The 26,463-nt window shown below is 47.6% G+C and overlaps 1 protein-coding gene across 5 annotated transcripts in view; it reads left to right on the top strand.

The window, feature by feature from the left end:
• LOC137417040 (transferrin receptor protein 2-like) overlaps window positions 1-26,463 on the top strand; it is a 76,688-nt gene that overhangs the window by 5,070 nt on the left and 45,155 nt on the right. For 3 of the 5 annotated variants that reach the window (XM_068102768.2, XM_068102767.2, XM_068102769.2), the window contains one exon: window positions 24,588-24,661. In XM_068102768.2, the coding sequence (XP_067958869.2) occupies window positions 24,629-24,661 (33 nt within the window). In that variant the 5' untranslated portion in view covers window positions 24,588-24,628. Of the gene's footprint in view, window positions 1-5,086; window positions 5,152-23,323; window positions 23,541-24,587; window positions 24,662-26,463 lie in introns of those variants that run through there. The other 2 variants (XM_068102770.2, XM_068102766.2) reach the window with 2 other exon arrangements.

Below are 26,463 nucleotides of genomic sequence, written 5' to 3'. Positions count from 1 at the left end.
CCTTGCGTTGATGTCATGTGTGTTTTTCATTGATTGTGATCATAATCCTTGCATTGATGTAGTGTGTGTTTTTCATCGATTGTGATCACAATCCTTGCGTTGATGTCATGTGTGTTTTTCATTGATTGTGATCACAATCCTTGCGTTGATGTCGTGTGTGTTTTTCATTGATTGTGATCACAATCCCTGCGTTGATGTCGTGTGTGTTTTTCATTGATTGTGATCACAATCCTTGCATTGATGTCGTGTGTGTTTTTCATTGATTGTGATCACAATCCTTGCGTTGATGTCGTGTGTGTTTTTCATTGATTGTGATCACAATCCTTGCATTGATGTCGTGTGTGTTTTTCATTGATTGTGATCACAATCCTTGCGTTGATGTCATGTGTGTTTTTCATTGATTTTGATCACAATTCTTGCGTTGATGTCATGTGTGTTTTTCATTGATTTTGATCACAATCCTTGCGTTGATGTCGTGTTTTTCATTGATTGTGATCACAATCCTTGCGTTGATGTCATGTGTGTTTTTCATTGATTTTGATCACAATTCTTGCGTTGATGTCATGTGTGTTTTTCATTGATTTTGATCACAATCCTTGCGTTGATGTCATGTGTGTTTTTCATTGATTGTGATCACAATCCTTGCATCGTCTTGTGTGTTCTTCATTGATTGTGATCATAATCCTTGCGTTGATGTCATGTGTTTGTCATGTCAACTTCTTCTTTTTTTTTAACGACTGCTATCAACGACGTGCTTGAGGCCTCCTTTCGTGCTTCGTGAGGCTCGTTTGCACGACGTGCTTGAGGCCTCCTTTCCTGCTTCCTGTGGCTCGTTTGCACGACGTGCTTGAGGGCTCCGAGTGCTTCTGCTCACTGAGGATCTCACCTTCCAAAGTGTTGCGTTTACATTCTGTACGCCTGGCCATCTTAGCTACTTAACGTGCAGTGCAAACGAACCTTTTCTTTATCAGTGGTGATCTCAGGCTTGTGGAGGAGCTTGTATGTGTAATGTATTTGGGAGGACGACTCGGCCATCCTTGTGCTTTTACATGAATTGACTTGGTACGGTGTGTACCCTGGTTAGAATAGGTACACCGTATCCCTGCGTGTCGTAAGAGGCGACTAAGAGGGTTGGCGTCAGGAAGGGCATCCGGCCATAAAAACATTGCCTCAAAAAGAGAACCATGACAATTACAACTACATATGGGCAGGGTACAGCCCGAAGTGGAGATCGGTTTCTGAGGTTTGGGACATGGAATGTAGGGACAATGACAGGGAGATCAGGAGAAGTGGTGGAAGTATTGATCAGAAGAAGAGTGGACATATGTTGTGTGCAAGAGACGAGGTGGAAGGGAAGTGGTGTGAGAATGGTGAAGGGTATGCAGAGACAGAAATACAAGTTTGTGTGGCAAGGGTGCCTGGAGGGCATGAATGGTGTTGGTGTCACGTTTTCTGAGGAGTTTGTAGACAGTGTGGTGAGTGTGACGAGAGTGAGTGATAGGTTGATGATGGTGAAAATGATGATTGGAAAGCTCTTGGTGAACGTCATCTCGGGATATGCTCCGCAGGTTGGTCGGAGCGATGAAGAGAAGGACGAGTTCTGGTGTGCGATAGAGAAGCTGATGGAAAACGTGAAAGATGAGGAAGTTGTTGTGGTAGGAGGAGACCTAAATGGACATGTGGGAATGAGTATGGACGGTTTTGAGGGAGTTCATGGGGGTTACGGATATGGTGTGAGAAATGGAGAAGGTGAAAGGATTTTGGAGTTTGCTGATGGAGCTGATTTGTTGATTTGTAATACTCAGTTCCAGAAAGGGGATAATAAGCTTGTTACATACACGTCAGGTGGGTCGACGACAGCCGTTGACTACCTGATGGTGCATAGGCGAGATAGGGGCACCTCCGGGACACAAAGGTGATCCTGGGGGAGGAGGCTGTTTCACAGCACCACTTGGTTGTCTGCGACATAAGGGTGAAAGGTGCGAGGAGAGCTCGGCGGGTGAAGTACCAACCGAGAATGAAGGTGTGGAGGTTGAAAGAGGTGACAGTAAGGGAGGCATTAAAAGAGAGGCTGAGTCGGGTAGAGGATGATGTGGTTGAGCTTGAACGTGGTTGGATGTCAATGAAAGATAGTCTGTTGGGAGCCGTTGGTGAGGTATGTGAATGGACAAAAGGACCACCGAGGCACTCGGAAACATGGTGGTGGGATGATGAAGTTGGAAAGAGGATTGACGAGAAGAGGAATAAGTTCAAGGAGTGGCAGAAGGCAAAGGGTACGGGAGCAGAAAAAGCAGAATATGAAAGTTAGAAGGCTGCAAAGAAAGAGGTAGCAAAGGCGCAGGAGACATGCAGGAAAATGTTCGGAGAACGCTTGTATTCGGAAGAGGGTCAGAGAGCGGTATTCAGGATTGCAAAGCAGATAGCGAAAGAGAGGTGTGATGTGATGGGGGTGAGTTGCTTGAAGGATGAAGTGGGACAAATCGTTGTGGACCCAGATGGAATTAAAGGAAGATGGAAGAGATATATGGAAATGGTGTTGAATACAGAGAATGAATGGGATGGCAACATAGAGAGTAACCCAGTTTTAGGACCGGCAGAGAAGATAACTGAGAAGGAAGTTGAGGAAGCGATAAAAGCAATGAAGAGTAGAAAAGCGGGAGGGCCGACGGGAGTTGTGGGAGATATGTTGAAGGCAGCAGGAAGTTGGGGTGTGAAGAGAATGGCAGAGATCTGTCATCTGGTGGTGAAAGAAGGTCGCATTCCAGTGGATTGGGAACTGAGTACCCTCGTCCCTCTATACAAGGGGAAAGGTGACCCTCTGGAGTGTGGCTCGTACCGAGCGATAAAGTTATTGGAGCATGGAATGAAGGTATTGGAAAGGGTGTTGGAGAGGAGGATAAGGAAGAAGGTGAAGATCGACGAAATGCAGTTTGGATTTATGCCAGGAAGAGAAGTACATGGAGAAGAGGAAAAAGTTGTTTCTTGGGTTTGTTGATCTGGAGAAAGCATTCGATAGGGTTCCACGCAAAGTATTGACATGGGCATTGAGGAAGTTAGAAGTGGAGGAATGGTTGATCAGAGTTGTGATGGCAATGTACAAAAGAGCGCGCACAGCTGTAAGGACGAAGGACGGGAACAGTGGTGACTTTGAGGTGAAGTTGGGAGTGCATCAGGGGTCGGTACGAAGTCCACTACTATTTGTAGCTGTGATGGAGGTGCTGGCTCAGAACGTAAAGGAGGGTTTACCGTGGGAGTTGTTGCATGCAGATGATCTGGTGTTGATTGCGGAAAGTATGGATGGACTGAAGGAAAAGATGAACAAGTGGAAGGAATGTATGGACACAAAAGATCTGAAGTTGAATATAGGAAAGACGAAGGTGATGGCAAGTGGTAAAGCATGTGGTGAGGTGGAAAGAACTGGGAAGTGGCCATGTGCTGTGTGCAGGAAGGGTGTCTGAGTGAACTCCAGTCAATGTGCAATGTGCGCTGAGTGGGTTCATCAAAAATGTAGAGGTCTGAGAGGGTCATTTACCAGTGTGGCAGCTACATTCAAATGTAAGGTGTGCACAGAGGGAGCTGCAGATGGAGGAAATGTTGAGTTGGATCTTGGAGACGGCGTGAAGCTGGAAGGTGTGAAAACATTTTGCTACCTCGGAGACATGCTGAATGGAGAAGGTGGATCCGACTCGGCAACGGTTGCTCGAGTGAGATGTGCATGGAAGAAGTTTCAGGAACTGAGTGGCGTGCTGATGGAGGGGAGTGTCGTTGAAGCTGAAGGGAAAGGTGTATGCTGCATGTGTGAGAAGTGTTATGATTTATGGGAGCGAGACATGGGTCATGAATGTAGAGCAGCAACGAAGGCTGGAAAGGGTGGAAATGCGAATGGTTCGGTGGACGTGCGGAGTGTCGTTGAGAGAGAGGAAGACAAATGATGAATTGCGAAAGATGATGGGAATAGAGCCTGTGATTGATGCTGTAAAGAGGAACAGGTTGAGATGGTTTGGTCATGTGTTGAGGAAGGATGAAAGTGACTGGTTGAGAAGAGTGATGGAAATGAATGTAGAAGGAAGTAGAGGATGGGGAAGACTGAGAAAGACTTGGCTAAAGATGGTGGAAGAAGAAATGTGGGCAAGGGGGTTAACAAGGGGAGATGCAGAAAATAGGGCAAAATGGAGAAGATTGTCATGGGGACCGCAAGGCTAACCCCCGCTCTTGCAGGGAAAATGGCCTTAAAATGCATGTTGTTTGTTGTTGTTGATGTCATGTGTTTTTCATTGATTGTGATCACAATCCTTGCGTTGATGTCGTGTGTGTGTGTGTGTGTGTGTGTGTGTGTGTGTGTGTGTGTGTGTGTGTGTGTGTGTGTGTGTGTGTGTGTGTGTGTGTGTGTGTGTGTGTGTGTGTGTGTGTGTGTGTGTGTGTGTGTGTGTGTGTGGTGTTGCACCAGTCGGAGGATTGTGACATGTTCTGCCCAGTAAAGTGGATAAGATGTCTGTGACTGTGTCCGTGTTCTACTTTTAGGAATGATTTTAATTGTGGGAACAATTTTATGTTTAAACAAGACAGAGAATAAGGCGTTTCATTGACACCTGTGTGCGTTTCATTGATACCTCTGAAAACAGGTGAACACATGTGGATTGAACCATGAAAATGGCACAACAGTTTGCGTCGCCGGAATGTCCATCATTGTCCATCGGTGCGGACTCATTCCCTCCTTCATTTCAGGTGTATCGCATGAATCGCCAGCAGGTACGCGTGCTATGGAGCACCCTCGAATGGACGTCTCCACCGTGAGTGATACGATCTTCGGCGTTGGCGCAACGTGCAGTCCGAGCACACTCTTTGCTTCGAGGAGTGGATGTCACAATGTCCACGCGGCCGTCGTTTGCTGCCGTGAGCAACTGTCACGTGATGTCAGAACTACATTTTAACATCTCAAACGCACAGATGCTTTGGTGGGAGGTCATCAACCGAGGGAGTTGGCCAAGTAAGATTTCTAAATGGAACACATGCTTTAGCGGTTCCTCAAGCACCACTCGCAGTTCATGGATGAATCGGTTCGTTTGTCGAGTCCTTGTTCCACCACTCCAGGTTTTCTTTTGCTTGAACAAAGAGCTATGCCACAGGTGTTTCGGCGTACTCGTCTCTAAGGTTAGTAGTCGGTTTACCATTCCCATACTTGATGATCATGATGATTGTGTGTGTCGTCGTTTTTGTCGAATCTCTTCCCTTCATTGGCGTGCTCACGTTGTGCAATGGCTGTGCAGTCCAATGAGGGGCCCCACAACGTCTACCGCAAACATCGCAGGTTTTCGTGCATCGCATGGCATCTTAATCTGGCATGGCATTGCAAACATCGCATTGCTCTTGTGGAGATGGACGTTGGCAAGTTTTCCTTTCTTGCCTCCGCTCTATCTCGATAGCAAGTCTCCCACATTTAAAGTGGTCCAGGACTTTGCAGAAAATGTTATGCCAAGCTGACCTGTTTGTGGCCTGATGTCCCCAGGTGACAACTGGGATGGCACAATATTTGAGTTTAGACCTCAGGACGTCCTTGCAGCCACGTGATTGTCCACCACGTGACTGTTTACCAAATTTAAGTGCTCTTGGTGTCCTACGGTCTTCCATGTGTGTGAGGTGTCCTGACCAGCGAAGCTAGGCTTGCATCAGGAAATACTCTAATTCCTTGGATACGACAGCAGTCTAGGATTGAAGTGTTAGGTATTCTCTCACCAGGTGATGCCAGGATGGTACAAAGGCATCACATGTGGAATTGATCAAGGTGTTGGACATGGCGACGATAGGGTATCCAGGATTTGCATCTGTACAGGAGCGTCGATAAGACAATGGCACGAGAGACACTGATCTTGGCGTCCATTGCACAATAGACACTGATATTGGCATCCATGGCACAATAGACACTGATCCTGGTGTTCACGGCACGATAGACACTGATCCTGGTGTTCCCGGCATGATAGACACTGATCTTGGCGTAGACACTGATCTTGGTGTCCACGGCATGATAGACACTGATCTTGGTGTCCACGGCACGATAGCCACTGATCTTGGTGTCCACGGCACGATGGACACTGATCTTGGTGTCCACGGCACGATGGACACTGATCTTGGTGTTCACGGCATGATAGACACTGATCTTGGCGTTCACGACACGACAGACACTGATCTTGGCGTCCACGGCATGATAGACACTGATCTTGGTGTCCACGGCACGATGGACACTGATCTTGGTGTTCACGGCACGATAGACACTGATCTTGGCGTTCACGGCACGATAGACACTGATCTTGGCGTCCACGGCACGATAGACACTGATCTTGGCGTTCACGACACGATGGACACTGATCTTGTTGTTCACGACATGATGGACACTGATCTTGGTGTTCACGACACGATGGACACTGATCCTGGTGTCCACGGCACGATGGACACTGATCTTGGCGTTCACGGCATGATGGACACTGATCTTGGCGTTCACGACACGATGGACACTGATCTTGGCGTCCACGGCACGATAGACACTGATCTTGGCGTTCACGGCACGATAGACACTGATCTTGGCGTTCACGGCACGATAGACACTGATCTTGGCGTTCACGGCACGATGGACACTGATCTTGGCGTTCACGACACGATGGACACTGATCTTGGCGTTCACGGCACGATATACACTGATCTTGGCGTCAACGGCACGATAGACACTGATCTTGGCGTTCACGACACGATGGACACTGATCTTGGCGTTCACGACACGATGGACACTGATCTTGGCGTTCATGGCATGATGGACACTGATCTTGGCGTTCACGACACGATAGACACTGATCTTGGCGTCCACGGCACGATAGACACTGATCTTGGCGTTCACGGCACGATAGACACTGATCTTGGCGTTCACGGCACGATAGACACTGATCTTGGCGTTCATGACACGATGGACATTGATCTTGGCGTTCACGGCATGATGGACACTGATCTTGGCGTTCACGACACGATAGACACTGATCTTGGTGTCCATGGCACGATGGACACTGATCTTGGCGTTCACGGCACGATAGACACTGATCTTGGCGTCCACGGCACGATAGACACTGATCTTGACATTCACGGCACGATAGACACTGATCTTGGTGTACATGGCATGATGGACACTGATCTTGGTGTTCACGACACGATAGTTACTGATCTTGGTGTCCACAGCACGATAGACACTGATCTTGGCGTCCAGGCGAATGCTACATTCATGCCAAGGCGATGTCAATCTTCCGAAGGACACACATGCTTCACCGAGTCTTGATGTTACTTCGTCGTCAATCGTTGCATTTTGAGAGAGGACACGTCCAAGGTAGCAGAACTTATCTGGCGTGTCATCCATGGTAATGGTTCCCTTACTTACTGACTTATTGACGTGCTGATGGTTAATGGTGTGAACGTGTTTGGGACCGAGGTGTGTCTCGCTGTCCCTCGCTTGCCGTCGGTCTTGTTTCCTCCTGTTGCTCTTGGAAACCCCTTCACACTCGAATGGTTAAGCATAAAATGCAGATGTCTGCACTTTGGACTTCTGCCTTTATTTATTATTTCTCATGTACAGGTATTTGGTGGTAATCGTGAAGTGGGAGCGATCATGTTTTGTTATACGGTACTTATTTGAGATTACTGGTTGGAGGGTGGGTGGAGTGCAGTGTGCCAGCTCCAGGGACATCAGCAGGTGTCCATGTTTTATGGGGGGTGTGTGGATGAAAGGGCTTGCAGGGTGATGAATGAATAAACACCTGTAAGGTGAGAATTCCACAAGCACCGCTGGCACAATTCCACAAGCACCGCTGGCACAATTCCACAAGCACCGCTGGCACAACTCCACATGTACCGCTGGCACAATTCCATGAGCACCGCTGGAACAATTCCACAAGCACCGCTGGCACAATTCCACGAGCACCGCTGGCACAATTCCACGAGCACCGCTGGCACAATTCCACGAGCACCGCTGGCACAATTCCACATGTACTGCTGGCACAATTCCATGAGCACCGCTGGCACAATTCCACGAGCACTGCTGGCACAATTCCACGAGCACCGCTGGCACAATTCCACGAGCACCACTGGCACAATTCCACATGTACCGCTGGCACAATTCCACATGTACTGCTGGCACAATTCCACGAGCACCGCTGGCACAATTCCACGAGCACCGCTGGCACAATTCCATGAGCACCGCTGGCACAATTCCACGAGCACCGCTGGCACAATTCCACGAGCACCGCTGGCACAATTCCACGAGCACCGCTGGCACAATTCCACGAGCACCGCTGGCACAATTCCACGAGCACCGCTGGCACAATTCCACGAGCACCGCTGGCACAATTCCACGAGCACCGCTGGCACAATTCCACGAGCACCGCTGGCACAATTCCACGAGCACCGCTGGCACAATTCCACGAGCACCGCTGGCACAATTCCACGAGCACCGCTGGCACAATTCCACGAGCACCGCTGGCACAATTCCACGAGCACCGCTCGCACAATTCCACGAGCACTGCTGGCACAATTCCACAAGCACCGCTGGCACAATTCCACAACCACTGCTGGCACAATTCCACAAGTACCGCTGGCACAATTCCACAAGCACCGCTGGCACAATTCCACAAGCATCGCTGGCACAATTCCACAAGCATCGCTGGCACAATTCCACAAGCATCGCTGGCACAATTCCACAAGCACCGCTGAGACCTTCTCACAGGCACCACTACCCCTACACTACACGGGTACACGACCACCCGTCCGTACCCAGGCCACCTTCCAATCCCATTACCAAAGTGGATATTAAAATAATTTTGATCAATCCTCAGATCAGGTGCAATTTCATGTCATTATTAGAGTCCATTTGGAATTTTAATTTATGTAATAAATCAATGAATTGATATTTTGTCCAAGAAATCGTCGAGATTCTTTTACATCGTAATGCCTTGGAAGAGTAGATAGAAAGCATCATTAAAGTTGAAGTACGTATGATGAAATACCTTACAATTCCAAGTACTTGTCCCAGGGAGAGAAGCTTTCCATTGTGCCAAAGCTGTAAAGAATCGAGTAACCTTGTCTCATCGACGATGGACTGAGCTAACGTTCACTACTTGTATGGTAATAATTTAAAAAATCATTTACTCGCTGAGTTACCTACTTGCATGTGTTCTGCAATCGCTGAGTTATCGTACTTGCACACTACATGTAATCGCTGAGTTATTGTACTCGCACTCTACATGTAATCGCTGAGTTATCGTACTCGCACTCAACGTGTAATCGCTGAGTTATTGTACTCGCACGCCACATGTAATCGCTGAGTTATCGTACTCGCACTCTACATGTAATCGCTGAGTTATCGTACTCGCACACTACATGTAATCGCTGAGTTATCGTACTCGCATGCTACATGTAATCGCTGAGTTATCGTACTCGCACTCTACATGTAATCGCTGAGTTATCGTACTCGCACCCTACATGTAATTGCTGAGTTATCGTACTCGCACGCGACATGTAATTGCCGAGTTATCATACTTGCACACTACATGTAATCGCTGAGTTATCGTACTCGCACGCGACATGTAATTGCCGAGTTATCATACTCGCACACTACATGTAATCGCTGAGTTATCGTACTCGCACACTACATGTAGTCGCTGAGTTATCGTACTTGCACACTACATGTAATCGCTGAGTTATCGTACTCGCACACTACATGTAAACGCTAAGTTATCATACTCGCACACTACATGTAATCGCTGAGTTATTGTACTTGCACAATACATGTAATCGCTGAGTTATCGTACTCGCACACTACATGTAAACGCTGAGTTATCACACTCACACACTACATGTAATCGCTGAGTTATCGTACTTGCACACTACATGTAATCACTGAGTTATCATACTCGCACACTACATGTAATAGCCGAGTTATCGTACTCGCACACTACATGTAATCGCTGAGTTATCGTACTTGCACACTACATGTAATCGCTGAGTTATCGTACTTGCACACTACATGTAATCGCTGAGTTATCGTACTTGCACACTACATGTAATCGCTGAGTTATCGTACTCGCACACTACATTTAATCGCTGAGTTATCATACTCGCACACTACATGTAATCGCTGAGTTATCGTACTCGCACACTACATGTAGTAGCTGAGTTATCGCACTCGCACACTACATGTAATCGCTGAGTTATCGTACTCGCACACCACATGTAATCGCTGAGTTATCGTACTCGCACACTACATGTAATCGCTGAGTTATCATACTCGCACACTACATGTAATAGCTGAGTTATCGTACTCGCACACTACATGTAATCGCTGAGTTATCGTACTCGCACACTACATGTAATCGCTGAGTTATCGTACTCGCACACTACATGTAGTCGCTGAGTTATCACACTCGCACACTACATGTAATCGCTGAGTTATCGTACTTGCACACAACATGTAATCGCTGAGTTATCATACTCGCACACTACATGTAATCGCTGAGTTATTGTACTCGCACACCACATGTAATCGCTGAGTTATCGTACTCGCACACTACATGTAATTGCTGAGTTATCGTACTTGCACACTAAATGTAATCGCTGGGTTATCGTACTCGCACACTACATGTAATCGCTGAGTTATCGTACTCGCACGCCAGATGTAATCGCTGAGTTATCGTACTCGCACACTACATGTAATCGCTGAGTTATCGAACTCGCACACAACATGTAATCGCTGAGTTATCGTACTCGCACGCTATATGTAATCGCTGAGTTATCGTACTCGCATGCTACATGTAATCGCTGAATTATCATACTTGATATCTAACAGGATCATTTCCTCAAGCATCTTGAATCTCACAATCTTCCATCTGACCATCTGGCTTTCGCAAGGCAAGATCTACCGGTGATTTTGGGTCTTTGGGGTATTTAGGTTCTTCGGGGGTATTTAAGGGTGTTTTGGGTCTTTGGGGTGTTTTGGGTACTTTGGGGTGTTTTGGGTCCTTTGGGGTGTTTTGGGTCCTTTGGGGTGTTTTGGGTCCTTTGGGGGTGTTTTGGGTCCTTTGGGGTGTTTTGGGTCCTTTGGGGTGTTTTGGGTCCTTTGGGGTGTTTTGGGTCCTTTGGGGTGTTTTGGGTCCTTTGGGGTGTTTTGGGTCCTTTGGGGTGTTTTGGGTCCTTTGGGGTGTTTTGGGTCCTTTGGGGTGTTTTGGGTCCTTTGGGGTGTTTTGGATCCTTTATGGTGTTTTGGGTCCTTTGGGGTGTTTTGGATCCTTTATGGTGTTTTGGGTCCTTTGGGGTGTTTTGGGTCCTTTGGGGTGTTTTGGGTCCTTTGGGGTGTTTTTGGTCGTTTGGGGTGTTTTGGGTCCTTTGGGGTGTTTTGGGTCCTTTGGGGGTGTTTTGGGTCCTTTGGGGTGTTTTGGGTCCTTTGGGGTGTTTTGGGTCCTTTGGGGTGTTTTGGGTCCTTTGGTGTGTTTTGGGTCCTTTGGTGTGTTTTGGGTCCTTTGGTGTGTTTTGGGTCCTTTGGTGTGCTTTGGGTCCTTTGGTGTGTTTTGGGTCCTTTGGTGTGTTTTGGGTCCTTTGGTGTGTTTTGGGTCCTTTGGTGTGTTTTGGCGTGTTTTGGGTCATTTGGGGTGTTTTTGGTCCTTTGGGGTGTTTTTGGTCCTTTGGGGTGTTTTTGGTCCTTTGGGGTGTTTTTGGTCCTTTGGGGTGTTTTGGGTCCATTGGGGTGTTTTGGGTCCATTGGGGTGTTTTGGGTCCATTGGGGTGTTTTGGGTCCATTGGGGGTGTTTTGGGTCCATTGGGGTGTTTTTGGTCGTTTGGGGTGTTTTTGGTCGTTTGGGGTGTTTTGGGTCCTTTGGGGTGTTTTGGGTCCTTTGGGGTGTTTTGGGTCCTTTGGGGTGTTTTGGGTCCTTTATGGTGTTTTGGGTCCTTTGGGGTGTTTTGGATCCTTTATGGTGTTTTGTGTCCATTGGGGGTGTTTTGGGTCCTTTGGGGTGTTTTGGGTCCTTTGGGGTGTTTTGGGTCCTTTGGGGTGTTTTGGGTCCTTTGGGGTGTTTTGGGTCATTTGGGGTGTTTTGGGTCCTTTGGGGTGTTTTGGGTCCTTTGGGGTGTTTTGGGTCCTTTGGGGTGTTTTGGGTCCTTTGGGGTGTTTTGGGTCCTTTGGTGTGTTTTGGGTCCTTTGGGGTGTTTTGGGTCCTTTGGTGTGTTTTGGGTCCTTTGGTGTGTTTTGGGCCCTTTGGTGTGTTTTGGGTCCTTTGGTGTGTTTTGGGTCCTTTGGTGTGTTTTGGGTCCTTTGGTGTGTTTTGGGTCCTTTGGGGTGTTTTGGGTCATTTGGGGTGTTTTTGGTCCTTTGGGGTGTTTTTGGTCCTTTGGGGTGTTTTTGGTCCTTTGGGGTGTTTTTGGTCCTTTGGGGTGTTTTGGGTCCATTGGGGTGTTTTGGGTCCATTGGGGTGTTTTGGGTCCATTGGGGTGTTTTGGGTCCATTGGGGTGTTTTGGGTCCATTGGGGGTGTTTTGGGTCCATTGGGGTGTTTTTGGTCGTTTGGGGTGTTTTGGGTCCTTTGGGGTGTTTTGGGTCCTTTGGGGTGTTTTGGGTCCTTTATGGTGTTTTGGGTCCTTTGGGGTGTTTTGGATCCTTTATGGTGTTTTGTGTCCATTGGGGTGTTTTGGGTCCTTTGGGGTGTTTTGGGTCCTTTGGGGTGTTTTGGGTCCTTTGGGGTGTTTTGGGTCCTTTGGGGTGTTTTGGGTCCTTTGGGGTGTTTTGGGTCCTTTGGGGTGTTTTGGGTCCTTTGGGGTGTTTGGGGTGTTTTGGGTCCTTTGGGGTGTTTTGGGTCCTTTGGTGTGTTTTGGGTCCTTTGGTGTGTTTTGGGTCCTTTGGTGTGTTTTGGGTCCTTTGGTGTGTTTTGGGTCCTTTGGTGTGTTTTGGGTCCTTTGGTGTGTTTTGGGTCCTTTGGTGTGTTTTGGGTCCTTTGGTGTGTTTTGGGTCCTTTGGTGTGTTTTGGGTCCTTTGGTGTGTTTTGGGTCCTTTGGTGTGTTTTGGGTGTTTTGGGTCATTTGGGGTGTTTTTGGTCCTTTGGGGTGTTTTTGGTCCTTTGGGGTGTTTTTGGTCCTTTGGGGTGTTTTGGGTCCATTGGGGTGTTTTGGGTCCATTGGGGTGTTTTGGGTCCATTGGGGTGTTTTGGGTCCATTGGGGTGTTTTGGGTCCATTGGGGTGTTTTGGGTCCATTGGGGTGTTTTGGGTCCATTGGGGGTGTTTTTGGTCCATTGGGGTGTTTTTGGTCGTTTGGGGTGTTTTGGGTCCTTTGGGGTCCTTTGGGGTGTTTTGGGTCCTTTGGTGTGTTTTGGGTCCTTTGGGGTGTTTTGGGTCCTTTGGGGTGTTTTGTGTCCTTTGGGGTGTTTTGTGTCCTTTGGGGTGTTTTGGGTCCTTTGGGGTGTTTTGGGTCCTTTGGGGTGTTTTGGGTCCTTTGGGGTGTTTTGGGTCATTTGGGGTGTTTTGGGTCCTTTGGGGTGTTTTGGGTCATTTGGGGTGTTTTGGGTCCTTTGGGGGTGTTTTGGGTCCTTTGGGTCCTTTGGGGTGTTTTGGGTCCTTTGGGGTGTTTTGGGTCGTTTGGGGTGTTTTGGGTCCTTTGGGGTGTTTTGGGTCCTTTGGGGTGTTTTGGGTCCTTTGGGGTGTTTTGGGTCCTTTGGGGTGTTTTGGGTCCTTTGGGGTGTTTTGGGTCCTTTGGGGTGTTTTGGGTCCTTTGGGGTGTTTTGGGTCCTTTGGGGTGTTTTGGGTCCTTTGGGGTGTTTTGGGTCCTTTGGGGTGTTTTGGGTCCTTTGGGGTGTTTTGGGTCCTTTGGGGTGTTTTGGGTCCTTTGGGGTGTTTTGGGTCCTTTGGGGTGTTTTGGGTCCTTTGGGGTGTTTTGGGTCCTTTGGGGTGTTTTGGGTCCTTTGGGGTGTTTTGGGTCCTTTGGGGTGTTTTGGGTCCTTTGGGGTGTTTTGGGTCCTTTGGGGTGTTTTGGGTCCTTTGGGGTGTTTTGGGTCCTTTGGGGTGTTTTGGGTCCTTTGGGGTGTTTTGGGTCCTTTGGGGTGTTTTGGGTCCTTTGGGGTGTTTTGGGTCCTTTGGGGTGTTTTGGGTCCTTCGGGGTGTTTTGGGTCCTTCGGGGTGTTTTGGGTCCTTCGGGGTGTTTTGGGTCCTTCGGGGTGTTTTGGGTCCTTCGGGGTGTTTTGGGTCCTTCGGGGTGTTTTGGGTCCTTCGGGGTGTTTTGGGTCCTTCGGGGTGTTTTGGGTCCTTCGGGGTGTTTTGGGTCCTTTGGGGTGTTTTGGGTCATTTGGGGTGTTCTGGGTCCTTTGGGGGTGTTTTCGAGCCTTTGGCGTCTTTTGGAGCCTTTGGGGTCTTGTTTTTTTTTTTTTTTTTTTTTTGTATACTGAATCGAGGCTCGTGAAAGAGCTAAGATTTATTTCACAAACAAATCAACCAGACAAACAAAATATACAAAAAGAGGGAGCGGAAGACAAGATGGGGAGAGAAGGGGAAGCACACAACCACAACATTTGAGAGCAGGGAGAAGTGTGGGAGGGAGAGGGCTTGGGGGGAGGAGGCGTGGGAAGGGGGGGGGGGGGGGGAGAGGTATAAAACACCAGGGGACCGAAATTAGTGGGGGTAGAAAAGATCAAGGTTTTGGATGGGGGAGGATAAGAGATGGTGGTGAACAGCTGTTTTAAAGACCTGGAGGGTGGAGTGGGATTGAAGAGAGTGAGGGAGTTTGTTCCAGAGGTGGGAGAAAAGAGGAATGAAGGATTGAAGGTGAGCAGAAAGTCTTGATTTTGGCAGTTTAACCATAAGAGGGTTGCAGGCAGATCTTGTGCGACCTGTAGGAATATTTGGGGGACAGAGCCCGGAGAGAGCTGGGGGGGCAAGGCCAGAGAGGAGTCGGTAGAAGACGGAAAGACCACCAACCTGCCTGCGGTGAGTGAGTGAAAGGCCCTTGGAGTTAGCTTCATCGCGGGAGATTCCAATGATTCTGAACGCTTTGGTTTCAACAGCGTGAAGACGAGCTAGGGGAGAGCAGTATTCCATAGAGCTGTGGATGAAAGCCTTGCATGTGGTGAGGAGCTCAGGTGTGCCAAGGAAAGACCGCACGACGGAGGATGCCCAGTCAGCGACTGGCTTTGGAGGCCAGATTTGAAATGTGGTTTTCCCAGGAAAGATCATGGCAAATAGTGAGACCCAAAAGCTTGAGTGACAGAACTTCTTGGAGAGGATTATTCAGAAAGTGGATGGGAGGGTTGTCCAGTCGGTCTTTTCGGAGAGACATCGTAAGAGTGTGAGATTTATCAGGATTGAAAGACATGTTCCATTTGTTTGCCCAGTCTGTGATTTTGTCCAGGTCTGCAGAGAGTGAGGAGGCTGCAGACTGCCGATCTGAGGGATGAGGAATGGAGCGACAGAGAGTAGAGTCGTCAGCAAAGAGATAGAGAGGATTTTCAAGAGAGTCAGAGAGATCATTGATGAAGACCAGAAAAAGCACAGGGCCCAGAACACTACCTTGGGGAACTCCAGCCTGAACAGGAAGAGGAGATGAGAGAAACCCCTTCAGGGCCACACGTTGACTACGACCAGAGAGGAAGTCCGCCAGCCATGTGTGGAGATTTCCATGGATACCAAAGGAGGAGAGTTTGGTGAGCAGAGCAGGGTGCCAGACCGTATCGAAGGCACGTGAAATGTCAAGGGAGACAGCTCTGATTTCCTGTTTGGTGTTGAGGACCTCCATCCATTGTTGAGAAAGCAGAAGCAGCATGTCCAGAGTAGAGTGACCAGGTCTGAAACCAAATTGATGATCAGAGATTAAGCCATTGGAGAAGAGGAAAGATTTCATATCTGAAGCAATGATGGATTCCATGACTTTGCTGATAATTGGGAGAAGGGTGATTGGTCTGTAGTTGCTAGGATCTGCTTTTGCACCTTTTTTGTGCAAAGCGGTGATGTTGGCTGATTTCCAAGCAGATGGCAGATGACCCGGAGCAAAAGAGAGGGTGAAGAGCACAGAAAGAGGGAGTGAAAGAGCGGAAGAACATTATTTTAGGACCCGTGGGCTGATGCCGTCAGGGCCAGTTGCAGAATCAGAGTCGAGGGTTGACAGAAACTTTTCCACCTTGTCAGGAGGAAAGGACACAGAGTCCAGGAGCAGCTGGGTTCGACTGGGTACGGTGGGTACAGAGAGGGATGGGTTTGGGACACAAGATTTAGAGGCAAACACAGAGTTGAGGCATTCAGCTTTTTCACGTGCGGAGTCAGCTGTTAAGCCGTTTGAGGTGAGGGAGGGGATGGAGGGGGAACGAACACCAGAAACAGATTTGACCAGACGCCACCAGGATTTGGAAGAGGGAGACAGATAAGAGAGTTCGGTCTTGAGAACGGTGAGATATTGTTTCCTGGCTCTCCTGAGGGTGGACACACACTTGTTTCGGGCTTTGTGAAAGGAAATGAGATTTCCTTCCGTTGGATTTGCTTTCCAGGAGACGAAAGCAAGTTGTTTCAGGGCAACAGCCTCACCACAAGATTCCGTGTACCATGGACGGGAGGAAGGGTATGACAACTGAAGACGAGATGGGATAAATCTGTGCATGAGAGAGAGCAATTTACTTTGAAAGAATTCCCAGGATGAGTTGATGTCAGAGGCGGTAGAGATGGGAGACCAGTCCAGATGATTGATGGCTGCTTGAAGACCGTGCCAGTTGGCCTGAGTGAAATGCCAGACTCGTCGACGCTGAGGAGGCTCTCTGAGAATGGTCAGAGAGATGTCCACTTTGACAAGCACATGATCAGATGAGCCGATTTGATCAGAAGAAGAGCAGCAGACATTTTCAGGGAAGTTAGTCATAACCAAGTCCAGAAGAGAAGATGCTCCGTTGACTGAGATCCGCGTCGGGAAATTGACAGATTGTGTCAGTCCCAGTGAGGCGCAGAAGTCCTTTGCTGAAGAGCCATGGCTGGTGAGAGAGGTACCCACACCCAGCCAACTGGCATGGTGACAATTGAAATCACCACATATGAGGAAGAGAGAGTTGGGATGGCTAGATAGAAGTTGGTCCATATTATCAGACAGCGAAATGTAGATGGAGTCATCACTGTTTGGTGGACGGTAGAACACACATATGAACAAAAGGTGGGAGCGAAGGGGAAGCCGTAGCCAAAGGTATTCCTGGGGGCGAGTGAGGAAGAGAGTTTTTTATAAAGATAGCAACCCCACCTCCAGGACGAGGCTCAGGTCTATCATACCAGAGGAGGGAGTAACCTGGGAGAGATGCCAAGGCATCAGAGACATCATGAAGGAGGAAAGTTTCTGTTATGCAGATCACATCTGGTTTGTCAGAAGCAACCTGTATGGAGAGATCAGTCAAGTTTGAGCGAAGGCCCCGGATGTTTGAGGTCCATTCCGTTGATGAAGAGGAAGGGGGAGCATCGGATACAGAACAGGGTAAGATGTGGAAGAGGAGGAAGAGGTAGGGAGAGCTGTTGAAGGTGTGTCAGAGATTTCAGAGATTTCAGAATAGCTTGGAGAAAGGGAAGAATGGGGCGGACAAAAGGTTTGATGGAGATTGGGTGAGGCACAGTGAGGTGTTATTTGAGGAGGGGGAAGAGCGAGGCAGAAGGTTGGGGGAGATGAAGGTGAAAGTTGGAAGGGGGAAGAAGCAGGGAGGATGCTTTGAGGAGGAGGGGTGAGAGGGGAGTCTAGGAGGGGAGGAGCGAGGGAGAGTCTCGGAGGGGAGGGTTGTGGGGGGAGTTTAGGAAGGAGGGGAGGGAAGGGGCAAGGGGGGAGATTTGAAAGGGATGGGTGATGGGGAGGATTTGGAGGGGAGGGGTGATGGGGAAGTTTTGGAGGGGAAGGGGGATGGGGAAGTTTTGGAGGGAAGGGGGGATGGGGAAGATTTGGAGGGGAGGGGTGAGATTGGATTTTGAAAAGTGTACGATTCATGGGAAATGAACATTTTTTGCAAAATGAGTTTGAGACCTTCGAGTCAAAAATACGTTTGAGGACGCTGAAGGAGGGGTGGAGTTCTGGAGAGTTTCGGGAATGTAGAAAAGAGGAACTGTAAGAGATGGTATTATTTTATTTTTTTGGAATGAATAGATTTGGTGAGCAAGACGAAAGCATCCTTTTGTAGGAGAAGAAGAAAAAGGTGTTATAATATATGAGAGAAAATAGTTGTTCAGGGGAGAGATTATACATTTCTAACCACGTGATCGCGTGATCGCGAACAACATGAACGAAGAACGAACGAATAAATAAGAACAACAATTAAACGAATAAGACCTGAGAAGGGAAAAAATTTTGGGTTTTTTTTTTTTTGAGTAGAGATATTAAACAAGGAGGTATGGGGTGAACGACTGGGACGAAACGGAGAACGAAAATAATTGCAGGGCATTCGACGAACCGCTGAGAGAAAAACAAAACCACAAGGTCGGAGACGGTACGGTAGCCTAAGCCTACGAGTACTAGGCCTCAGAATACTCGATACGCATTAACCGACGATTGTGTATACATGTACGAAAAATTAGCACCGAAAATTTTCCTAAGGACACGCTATAGGTACACACACCGAAAGATAGATACAGTCTCGACAAAAACACAATTGTGAAAGATTACTTAGCTTCGAAAGCGTGAGCGCATGGAACAGCTTCGAAAAGACGTGACCTCGCCGTGATCTCGTCTTTTGGGTCCTTTGGGGTATTTTGGGTCCTTTGGGGTCCTTTGGTGTCTTTTGGGTCCTTTGGGACTTCAGGGGTCTTGGTGGTCTTAAAGGGTCGTCAAAGGTCTGAGGGGTCTCAGCAGTCTAAAGGGTCGAAAGGTGTATTCCAACAGGACGTAATTAAGAGTTCACGGACTGTTTTGGGTGTTGATATTATTTGAAGAAGAAGACGTTTTGGTCACAAATATCACCATATATACGTTTGCTCTATTATAATAAGATAACCAAATGCACTCGCATGCTGATGAATCTACATTACATTCATCCATTTTTCCCCCATCTGCTCCATCCTCCCTCACTCGATCTGCACCTCGTTTGATCACAGCCTCCTCTTTAAATTCGGATTAGGACAAGATTTCCCAGTGGGACAAAATGTAATCAGGTTAAGTTTAATGTTTCTAAAACTCAATTTCCTCCCATCTCTCTAAAACTCCTCTCAACTCTCCAATCTCCTTTGAAAGCTCCACAATTACACCATGTGATACAATAAACCTACTAGGTATTACCCTAACATCAAATTTATCCTGGAATCCACACATTACACAAATATCTAAATCTACCTCGAAGAAACTAGTCTGTTCCTGTTCAGATGTCGAAGATTCTTCTCCTCTCAACAGTTTCTTCATCTATATAAAGGGGAGGGATTCGTCCTTGATTTGATTCGTCCTTGTATAGAAAACTTCTCTCACACCTGGGGAGGTTCTAGCTCCACATACTTAGACAAAATTTAATCCAAAGTGATCCGACTCATGAACGCTCCCAATCTGACCTAAAACTCGACTCTCTCAAATTACACTGCAAAGTTGTCTCTTTCTCTCTTTTCTACAGATATTACTTTGGTTTCTGCTCCCAAGAACTTCCTGCTTATTAGTCCCCTACCGGTGTACACCGGAGGGGACTATTGGTTTGCACTCCGTCCCTCCGTCTGTCTGTCAGTCTGTCAGTCAGTCCGTCACGCAAAGAACAGTTTTCCGGACTTTTCTAAACGCTTAATGCTAATGATTTCAAGCTTGGTACATGGTTTCCTCATGATAAGTTACAGATCAAGTTCGAACTTCACGACGTTTCGATAAGTTTTGACAAAGTTATGGCACTTTGAACTTTGGTAATTTCCCCAACAGTTTTCCAGATGACAGACTGCCGGTAGGGGACATGTATTGCAGCGCAATACTCAGAATGCTTGTTTACTCTATAATACTCTATAAATCTTGAGTACTCTATAAGGCGCTACATCTTATGTTTTGTTTGTTTCTTCCGCTCCGCTGCCAAACTCTGGAACTCTTTACCTTCCCATATCTTTCCAAACACTTATGACCTTCCCCTTTTCAAAAAGCAGATTTTTTTACTTCCTCAAAAACTCTTGGACTATTCTCTCCTGCATCGCTTTTCTATCAATGCACCTCTTTTACTTAAGGCCTGGCCTTGATGAGGACTATGACTGGAGCCTTCAACCTAAGAAAGTGGCAAATGGATGACCCTTGGTGGTCTGTAGTCCAATGGGCACACTGACCGGTATCTTGTGTCATGATGTGAAGTTGCACTGAACTCTGTAAAGGTGTAAACGAAGCTCATACAAAGCCTGTGTTACCTGCACTGAGTATTATTTATCTTCTCTGGTTTATGATAAAAAGGGTTGGCGTCAGGAAGGGCATCCGGCCATAAAAACATTGCCTCAAAAAGAGAACCATGACAATTACGACTACATATGGGCAGGGTACTGCCCGAAGTATCCCATGGGGGACCCCACTCCCTCTCGTCATAACTCAAGGTGGGGAACCCGATCGAAGCAAGGGTGGAAATCATTCCATTTATGACGACGAAACGTCTGATGCCCGACGTGGAGATCGGTTTCTGAGGTTTGGGACATGGAATGTAGGGACAATGACAGGGAGATCAGGAGAAGTGGTGGAAGTATTGGTCAGAAGAAGAGTGGACATATGTTGTGTGCAGGAGATGAGATGGAAGGGAAGTGGTGTGAGAATGGTGAAGGGTAGGCAGGGACAGAAATACAAGTTTATGTGGCAAGGGTGCCCAGAAGGCATGAATTGTGTTGGTGGCCTGTTTTCTGAGGAGTTTGTAGACAGTGTGGTGAGTGTGACTAGAGTGAGTGAAATGTTGATGATGGTGAAAATGGGATATGCTCCGCAGGTTGGTCGGAGCGATGAAGAGAAGGACAAGTTCTGGTGTGCTATAGAGAAGCTGATGGAAAACGTGAAAGATGAGGAAGTTGTTTTGGTAGGAGGAGACCTAAATGGACATGTAGGAAGCAGTATGGATGGTTTTGAGGGAGTTCATGGGGGTTACGGATATGGTGTGAGAAATGGAGAAGGTGAAAGGATTTTGGAGTTTGCTGATGGAGCTGATTTGTTGATTTGTAATACTCAGTTCCAGAAAGAGGGTAATAAGCTTGTTACATACACGTCAGGTGAGTCGACGCAACCGTTGACTACCTGATGTTGCATAGGTGAGATAGGGGGCACCTCCGGGACACAAAGGTGATCCTGGGGGAGGAGGCTGTTTCACAGCACCACTTGGTTGTCTGCGACATAAGGGTGAAAGGTGCGAGGACAGCTCGGCAGGTGAAGTACCAACCGAGAATGAAGGTGTGGAGGTTGAAAGAGGTGACAGTAAGGGAGGCATTAAAAGAGAGGCTGAGTATGGTAGAGGATGATGTGGTTGAGCTTGAAAGTGGTTGGATGTCAATGAAAGATAGTCTGTTGGGAGCCGTTGGTGAGGTATGTGGATGGACAAAAGGACCACCGAGGCACTCGGAAACATGGTGGTGGGATGATGAAGTTGGAAAGAAGATTGACGAGAAGAGGAAGAAGTTCAAGGAGTGGCAGAAGGCGAAGGGTATGGGGGCAGAAAAGGCAGAGCATGAAAGTTATAAAGCAGCCAAGAAGGCTGCAAAGAAAGAGGTAGCAAAGGCACAGGAGGCATGCAGGAAAATGTTCGGAGAACGCTTGGATTTGGAAGAGGGTCAGAGAGCGGTATTCAGGATTGCAAAGCAGATAGCGAAAGAGAGGTGGGATGTGATGGGGTGAGTTGCTTGAAGGATGAAGTGGGACAAATCGTTGTGGACCCAGATGGAATTAAAGGAAGATGGAAGAGATATATGGAAATACTGTTGAATGCGGAGAATGAATGGGATGGCAACATAGAGAGTAACCCAGTTTTAGGACCGGCAGAGAAGATAACGGAGAAGGAAGTTGAGGAAGCGATAAAAGCAATGAAGAGTAGAAAAGTGGGAGGGCCGATGGGAGTTGTGGGAGATATGTTGAAGGCAGCGTGAAATTGGGGGTGTGAAGAGAATGACAGAGATCTGCAATCTGGTGGTGAAAGAAGGCCGCATTCCAGTGCATTGGGAACTGAGTACCCTCGTCCCTCTATACAAGGGGAAAGGTGACCTCTGGACTGTGGCTCGTATCGAGCAATAAAGTTATTGGAGCATGGAATGAAGGTATTGGAAAGGGTGTTGGAGAGGAGGATAAGGAAGAAAGTGAAGATTGACGAAATGCAGTTTGGATTTATGCCAGGAAGAGGAACGACAGACGCGCTTTTTATTGTGAGGCAGTTGCAGGAGAAGTATATGGAGAAGTGGAAGAAGTTGTTTCTTGGGTTTGTTGATCTGGAGAAAGCATTCGTTAGGGTTCCACGTGAAGTAGTGACATGGGCATTGAGGAAGTTAGGAGTGGAGGAATGGTTGATCAAAGTAGTGATGGCAATGTACAAAAGAGCGTGCACAGCTGTAAGGACGAAGGACGGGAACAGTGGTGAGTTTGAGGTGAAGGTGGGAGTGCATCAGGGGTCGGTACTAAGTCCACTACTATTTGTAGCTGTGATGGAAGTGCTGGCTCAGAACGTAAAGGAGGGTTTACCGTGGGAGTTGTTGTATGCAGATGATCTGGTGTTGATTGCAGAAAGTATGGATGGACTGAAGGAGAAGATGAACAAGTGGAAGGAATGTATGGAGACAAAAGGGCTGAAGGTGAATATCGGAAAAACGAAGGTGATGGCAAGTGGTAAAGCATGTGGTGAGGTGGAAAGAACTGGGAAGTGGCCGTGTGCTGTGTGCAGGAAGGGTATATATATATATAAATAAACACCTTTAGAGGCCATTTTTCCCCGCAAAGCGGGGTTTGGCCTTTTTCGGGGACCGTGGTTGTTGTTGTTTTTTGGTCCCCTTTTTGAAGCAATGTTTTACGGCCGGATGCCCTTCCTGCCGCCAACCCTTTTTGTCGCCTTTTACGACGAGCAGGGAATTACCAGTGAACTGGTACTCAATTAGCCGACCTCGGAAGGATGACAGGCTGAGTCAACCCCCCTGGCGTTAATTCAGCGATCGACCAGGATTCGAACCCAGGATCCTAGGATCCTAAGCTGGCACCCTAGCCGCCAGCCCAACACCAGGGTCTTCCAACCAGGTGTGTGCAGGAAGGGTGTCGGAGTGAATTCCATTCAATGTACAATGTGTGCTCAGTGGGTTCATCAAAAATGTAGTGGTTTGAGAGGGTCATTAACCAGTGTGGCAGCTACATTCAAGTGTAAGGTGTGCACAGAGGGAGCTGCAGATGGAGGAAATGTTGAGTTGGATCTTGGAGACCGCGTGAAGCTGGAAGGTGTGAAAACATTTTGTTACCTAGGAGACATGCTGAATGGAGAAGGTGGATCAGACTCGGCAATGGTTGTTCGAGTGCATGGAAGATGTTTCGGGAACTGAGTGGCGTGCTGACGAGGAGGGGAGTATCGTTGAAGCTGAAGGGAAAGGTGTATGCTGCATGTGTGTAGTATTATGCTTTATGGGACTGAGACATGGGTAATGAACGTCGAGCAGCAACGAAGGCTGGAAAGGGTGGAAATGCGAATGGTTCGGTGGATGTGTGGCGTATCGTTGAGAGAGAGAGGAAGACAAATGATGAATTACGAAAGATGATGGGAATAGAGCCTGTGATTGATGCTGTGAAGAGGAACAGGTTGAGATGGTTTGGTCATGTGTTGAGGAAGGATGACAGTGACTGGTTGAGAAGAGTGATGGAAATGAATGTAGAAGGAAGTAGAGGACGGGGAAGACCGAGAAAGACTTGGCTAAAGATGGTCGAAGAAGAAATGCGGGCAAGGGGGTTAACAAGGGGAGATGCAGAAAATAGGGCAAAATGGAGAACATTGTCATGGGGACCACAAGGCTAACCCTCGCTCTTGCAGGGAAAATGGCCTTAAAATGCCTGTTGTTGTGTTGTTGTCTGGTTTATGATGTGATGGTGATCTATGGGTTTACCACGTGGTGGATATTTTGAGGTTATGGACTTTTGTTGGCTCCACTCTATGTACGTTTTGCATTCCACACGGTACATGTATCACAGATTAATTAATTATTTTGAGTCCAGACCCAAATTACCTTTGGCCCACATATGAACAGGCTTCCTGTTGAGTGCACCAGGATTTATAAATGGACATTCTGTGCTCACTCACCCATCCATGACTCGTGAAGGTGTGAGCAGGTTTCGTCACCGACATTTACAAGGCAAAGCCACAGATTTCTCTCAATTTTGCAAAACATTCAAAGCAAGGTGTACTGTAGTGCAGTGTCCCACACTAACAACTCCTCTATAACGTGGACTTTAATTCCGGTCCGGCCATTGAATGTTTTTGAATCGTTCGACTTGTTTCATGCCCTTGATGGATGTTAATAACGGTGATGGGCACAGCTAGCCCATGCTTTGTTTCATTTTTCTTGGAAAGTGATGGGCAGATGCTAATACGTTGCTCTATTAAGGTTGTGGTTGTTAAGGTGTGCCATTGTGTTGCTCCCCTCAGTGCCAGCAGGTCACGTGGGGTGGGGTCGAGCATCGGTGAACATGGCACAGTTTCTCCACCAGTTGAACACGGCGGTGAGAATGTCTGGACATTCATCTGCCCTGTTCTGTGCGTGCTTTGTGCTCGCTCTGTGCTGCCTTCCAGATTTGTTTGCGAGAATCGTTTGATCCCTCGTGGCGTTTGTAACTGTCGTGGGATATGTTACTCGAGAAAGCGAAAATTCAGAACTGACACAACATTGTGGAATTTGTGAAAGAAATGCGGAATGTGTTTGTCCTTGGTTTCTAGATACAAAATCGAGGGTAAAATGCAATCAGACTGTCAGTTGTTGGACACGAGAAGCATGGGAATGAACACACACACACACACACACACACACACACAGAAAGAGAGAGAAAGAGAAAGAAAGAAAATAGGAGAGGTTAGGAACCGTAGTGACCTGCAAGTAAGAGGGTTGGGTTAGGTTAGGTAGGGTTAACGGGTATTAAAGGGTTGCGGGCAGTGAGGGTGATTGGGAGAGGGGATGCGATGAGATGGTGACCAAGCACCACTTGCCTGATTCCCTGGAGGAAAGAGTGTGAATGGCTCCGCAAATGGGAGAAAAGGGAATAAAACTGTTGAGGTTTGTGGTAAGCCTGGACGTTTGCAGGTTTACTGAGAAAGGGGTTCCTGGAAGAGCAGGTGCATCCTGGAAGAGAGAGCGAGAGAGAGAGCGAGAGAGAGACAGAGAGAGACAGAGAGAGAGACAGACAGACACAGAGACAGAAAAAAAAGAAGAGAGAGAGAGAGAGAGAGATTGATTGATTTCGAGCTAGACCACAAGAGTTGTCGAATAAAGCAGAGGCCACCGACCTGCGATGCAATGTATTATTTGCTCTCTGCCAGAAAAAACATGGTGTTGGTTTAGCAGTCAAGGTGGCAAAGCTTAAGATCTTCGCGGCCTGAGTTTGAGCCCTGTAATCTATTAAAATAACACCAGGCAGGTTGACTCAGGCCGTCATCATTCCGAGGTGAGCAAAATGATCACCAGTTTAATGGAAAGAATGAGCTCCTGGAGTATCCCGCGTCGGAGTATCGACCCCTCCTGGATTGTGCACCCGAGCTAATGGAAAACTGCGTCTGCAGCCCTACGCGTCTGATGATGTGAAAGGAGTGCTTCGTCTTCCTCCTCTCCCAAGAAAATTCCCTAGAGTGCTCTCTCACAAAGTGAAGTTCCTACACGTGGTTCATTTTGCTATCTGTCACGTGCACATCCAGATGTCTCCTCTTAATGGAAGGTCAATAACAATATAGATTATGGAGCACATATACGTGTTGGTTATTGTTGTTTTATGGTTCAAACCGATCACCTAAGGTGTTGAATTTGTCTATTTTTATTATTTTTTTGTATAAAAGATCGAGGCTCTTGTAAGAGCTAACATTAATCACACAAAAAACAAACGGACACATAAAAAAAACATAATAAAGGGAGTGGGAGAAGATGGGGAAGGAGAGGGAAGCACACAAGTACAACAGCAGAGAGCAGGGACATCGGGATATCTGTGGGAGGGAGAGGGCTTAGTGGGAGGAGGCGTGCGAAAGGGGGGGGGGGGGGTGGGAGAGGTACAAAACACAAGGACACTGCAAGGGCTTCCAGGAAAGAAGTCGGAATTTCCAAAAAGTGGATCTGGGGTGAAATTAATGTGGGTAGAAAGGATCAAGGTTTCAGATGGGGGAAGATAAGAGATGGTGGTGAACAGCAGTTTTAAAGACCTGGAGGGAGGAGAGGGATTGAAGAGAGTGAGGGAGTTTGTTCCAGAGGCGGGAGAAATGAGGAGTGAAGGTGAGCAGAGAGTCTTGATTTTGGCAATTTCACCAGAAGAGGGTTGCAGGCAGA

This window comes from Myxine glutinosa, chromosome 2, assembly GCF_964187855.1.
Source record: "Myxine glutinosa chromosome 2, kmMyxGlut1.1, whole genome shotgun sequence".
In the NCBI taxonomy this organism is placed as follows: domain Eukaryota; kingdom Metazoa; phylum Chordata; class Myxini; order Myxiniformes; family Myxinidae; genus Myxine; species Myxine glutinosa.
Note: the sequence above shows the minus strand (reverse complement) of the source record. Positions and strands in the feature narration are given on the sequence as shown.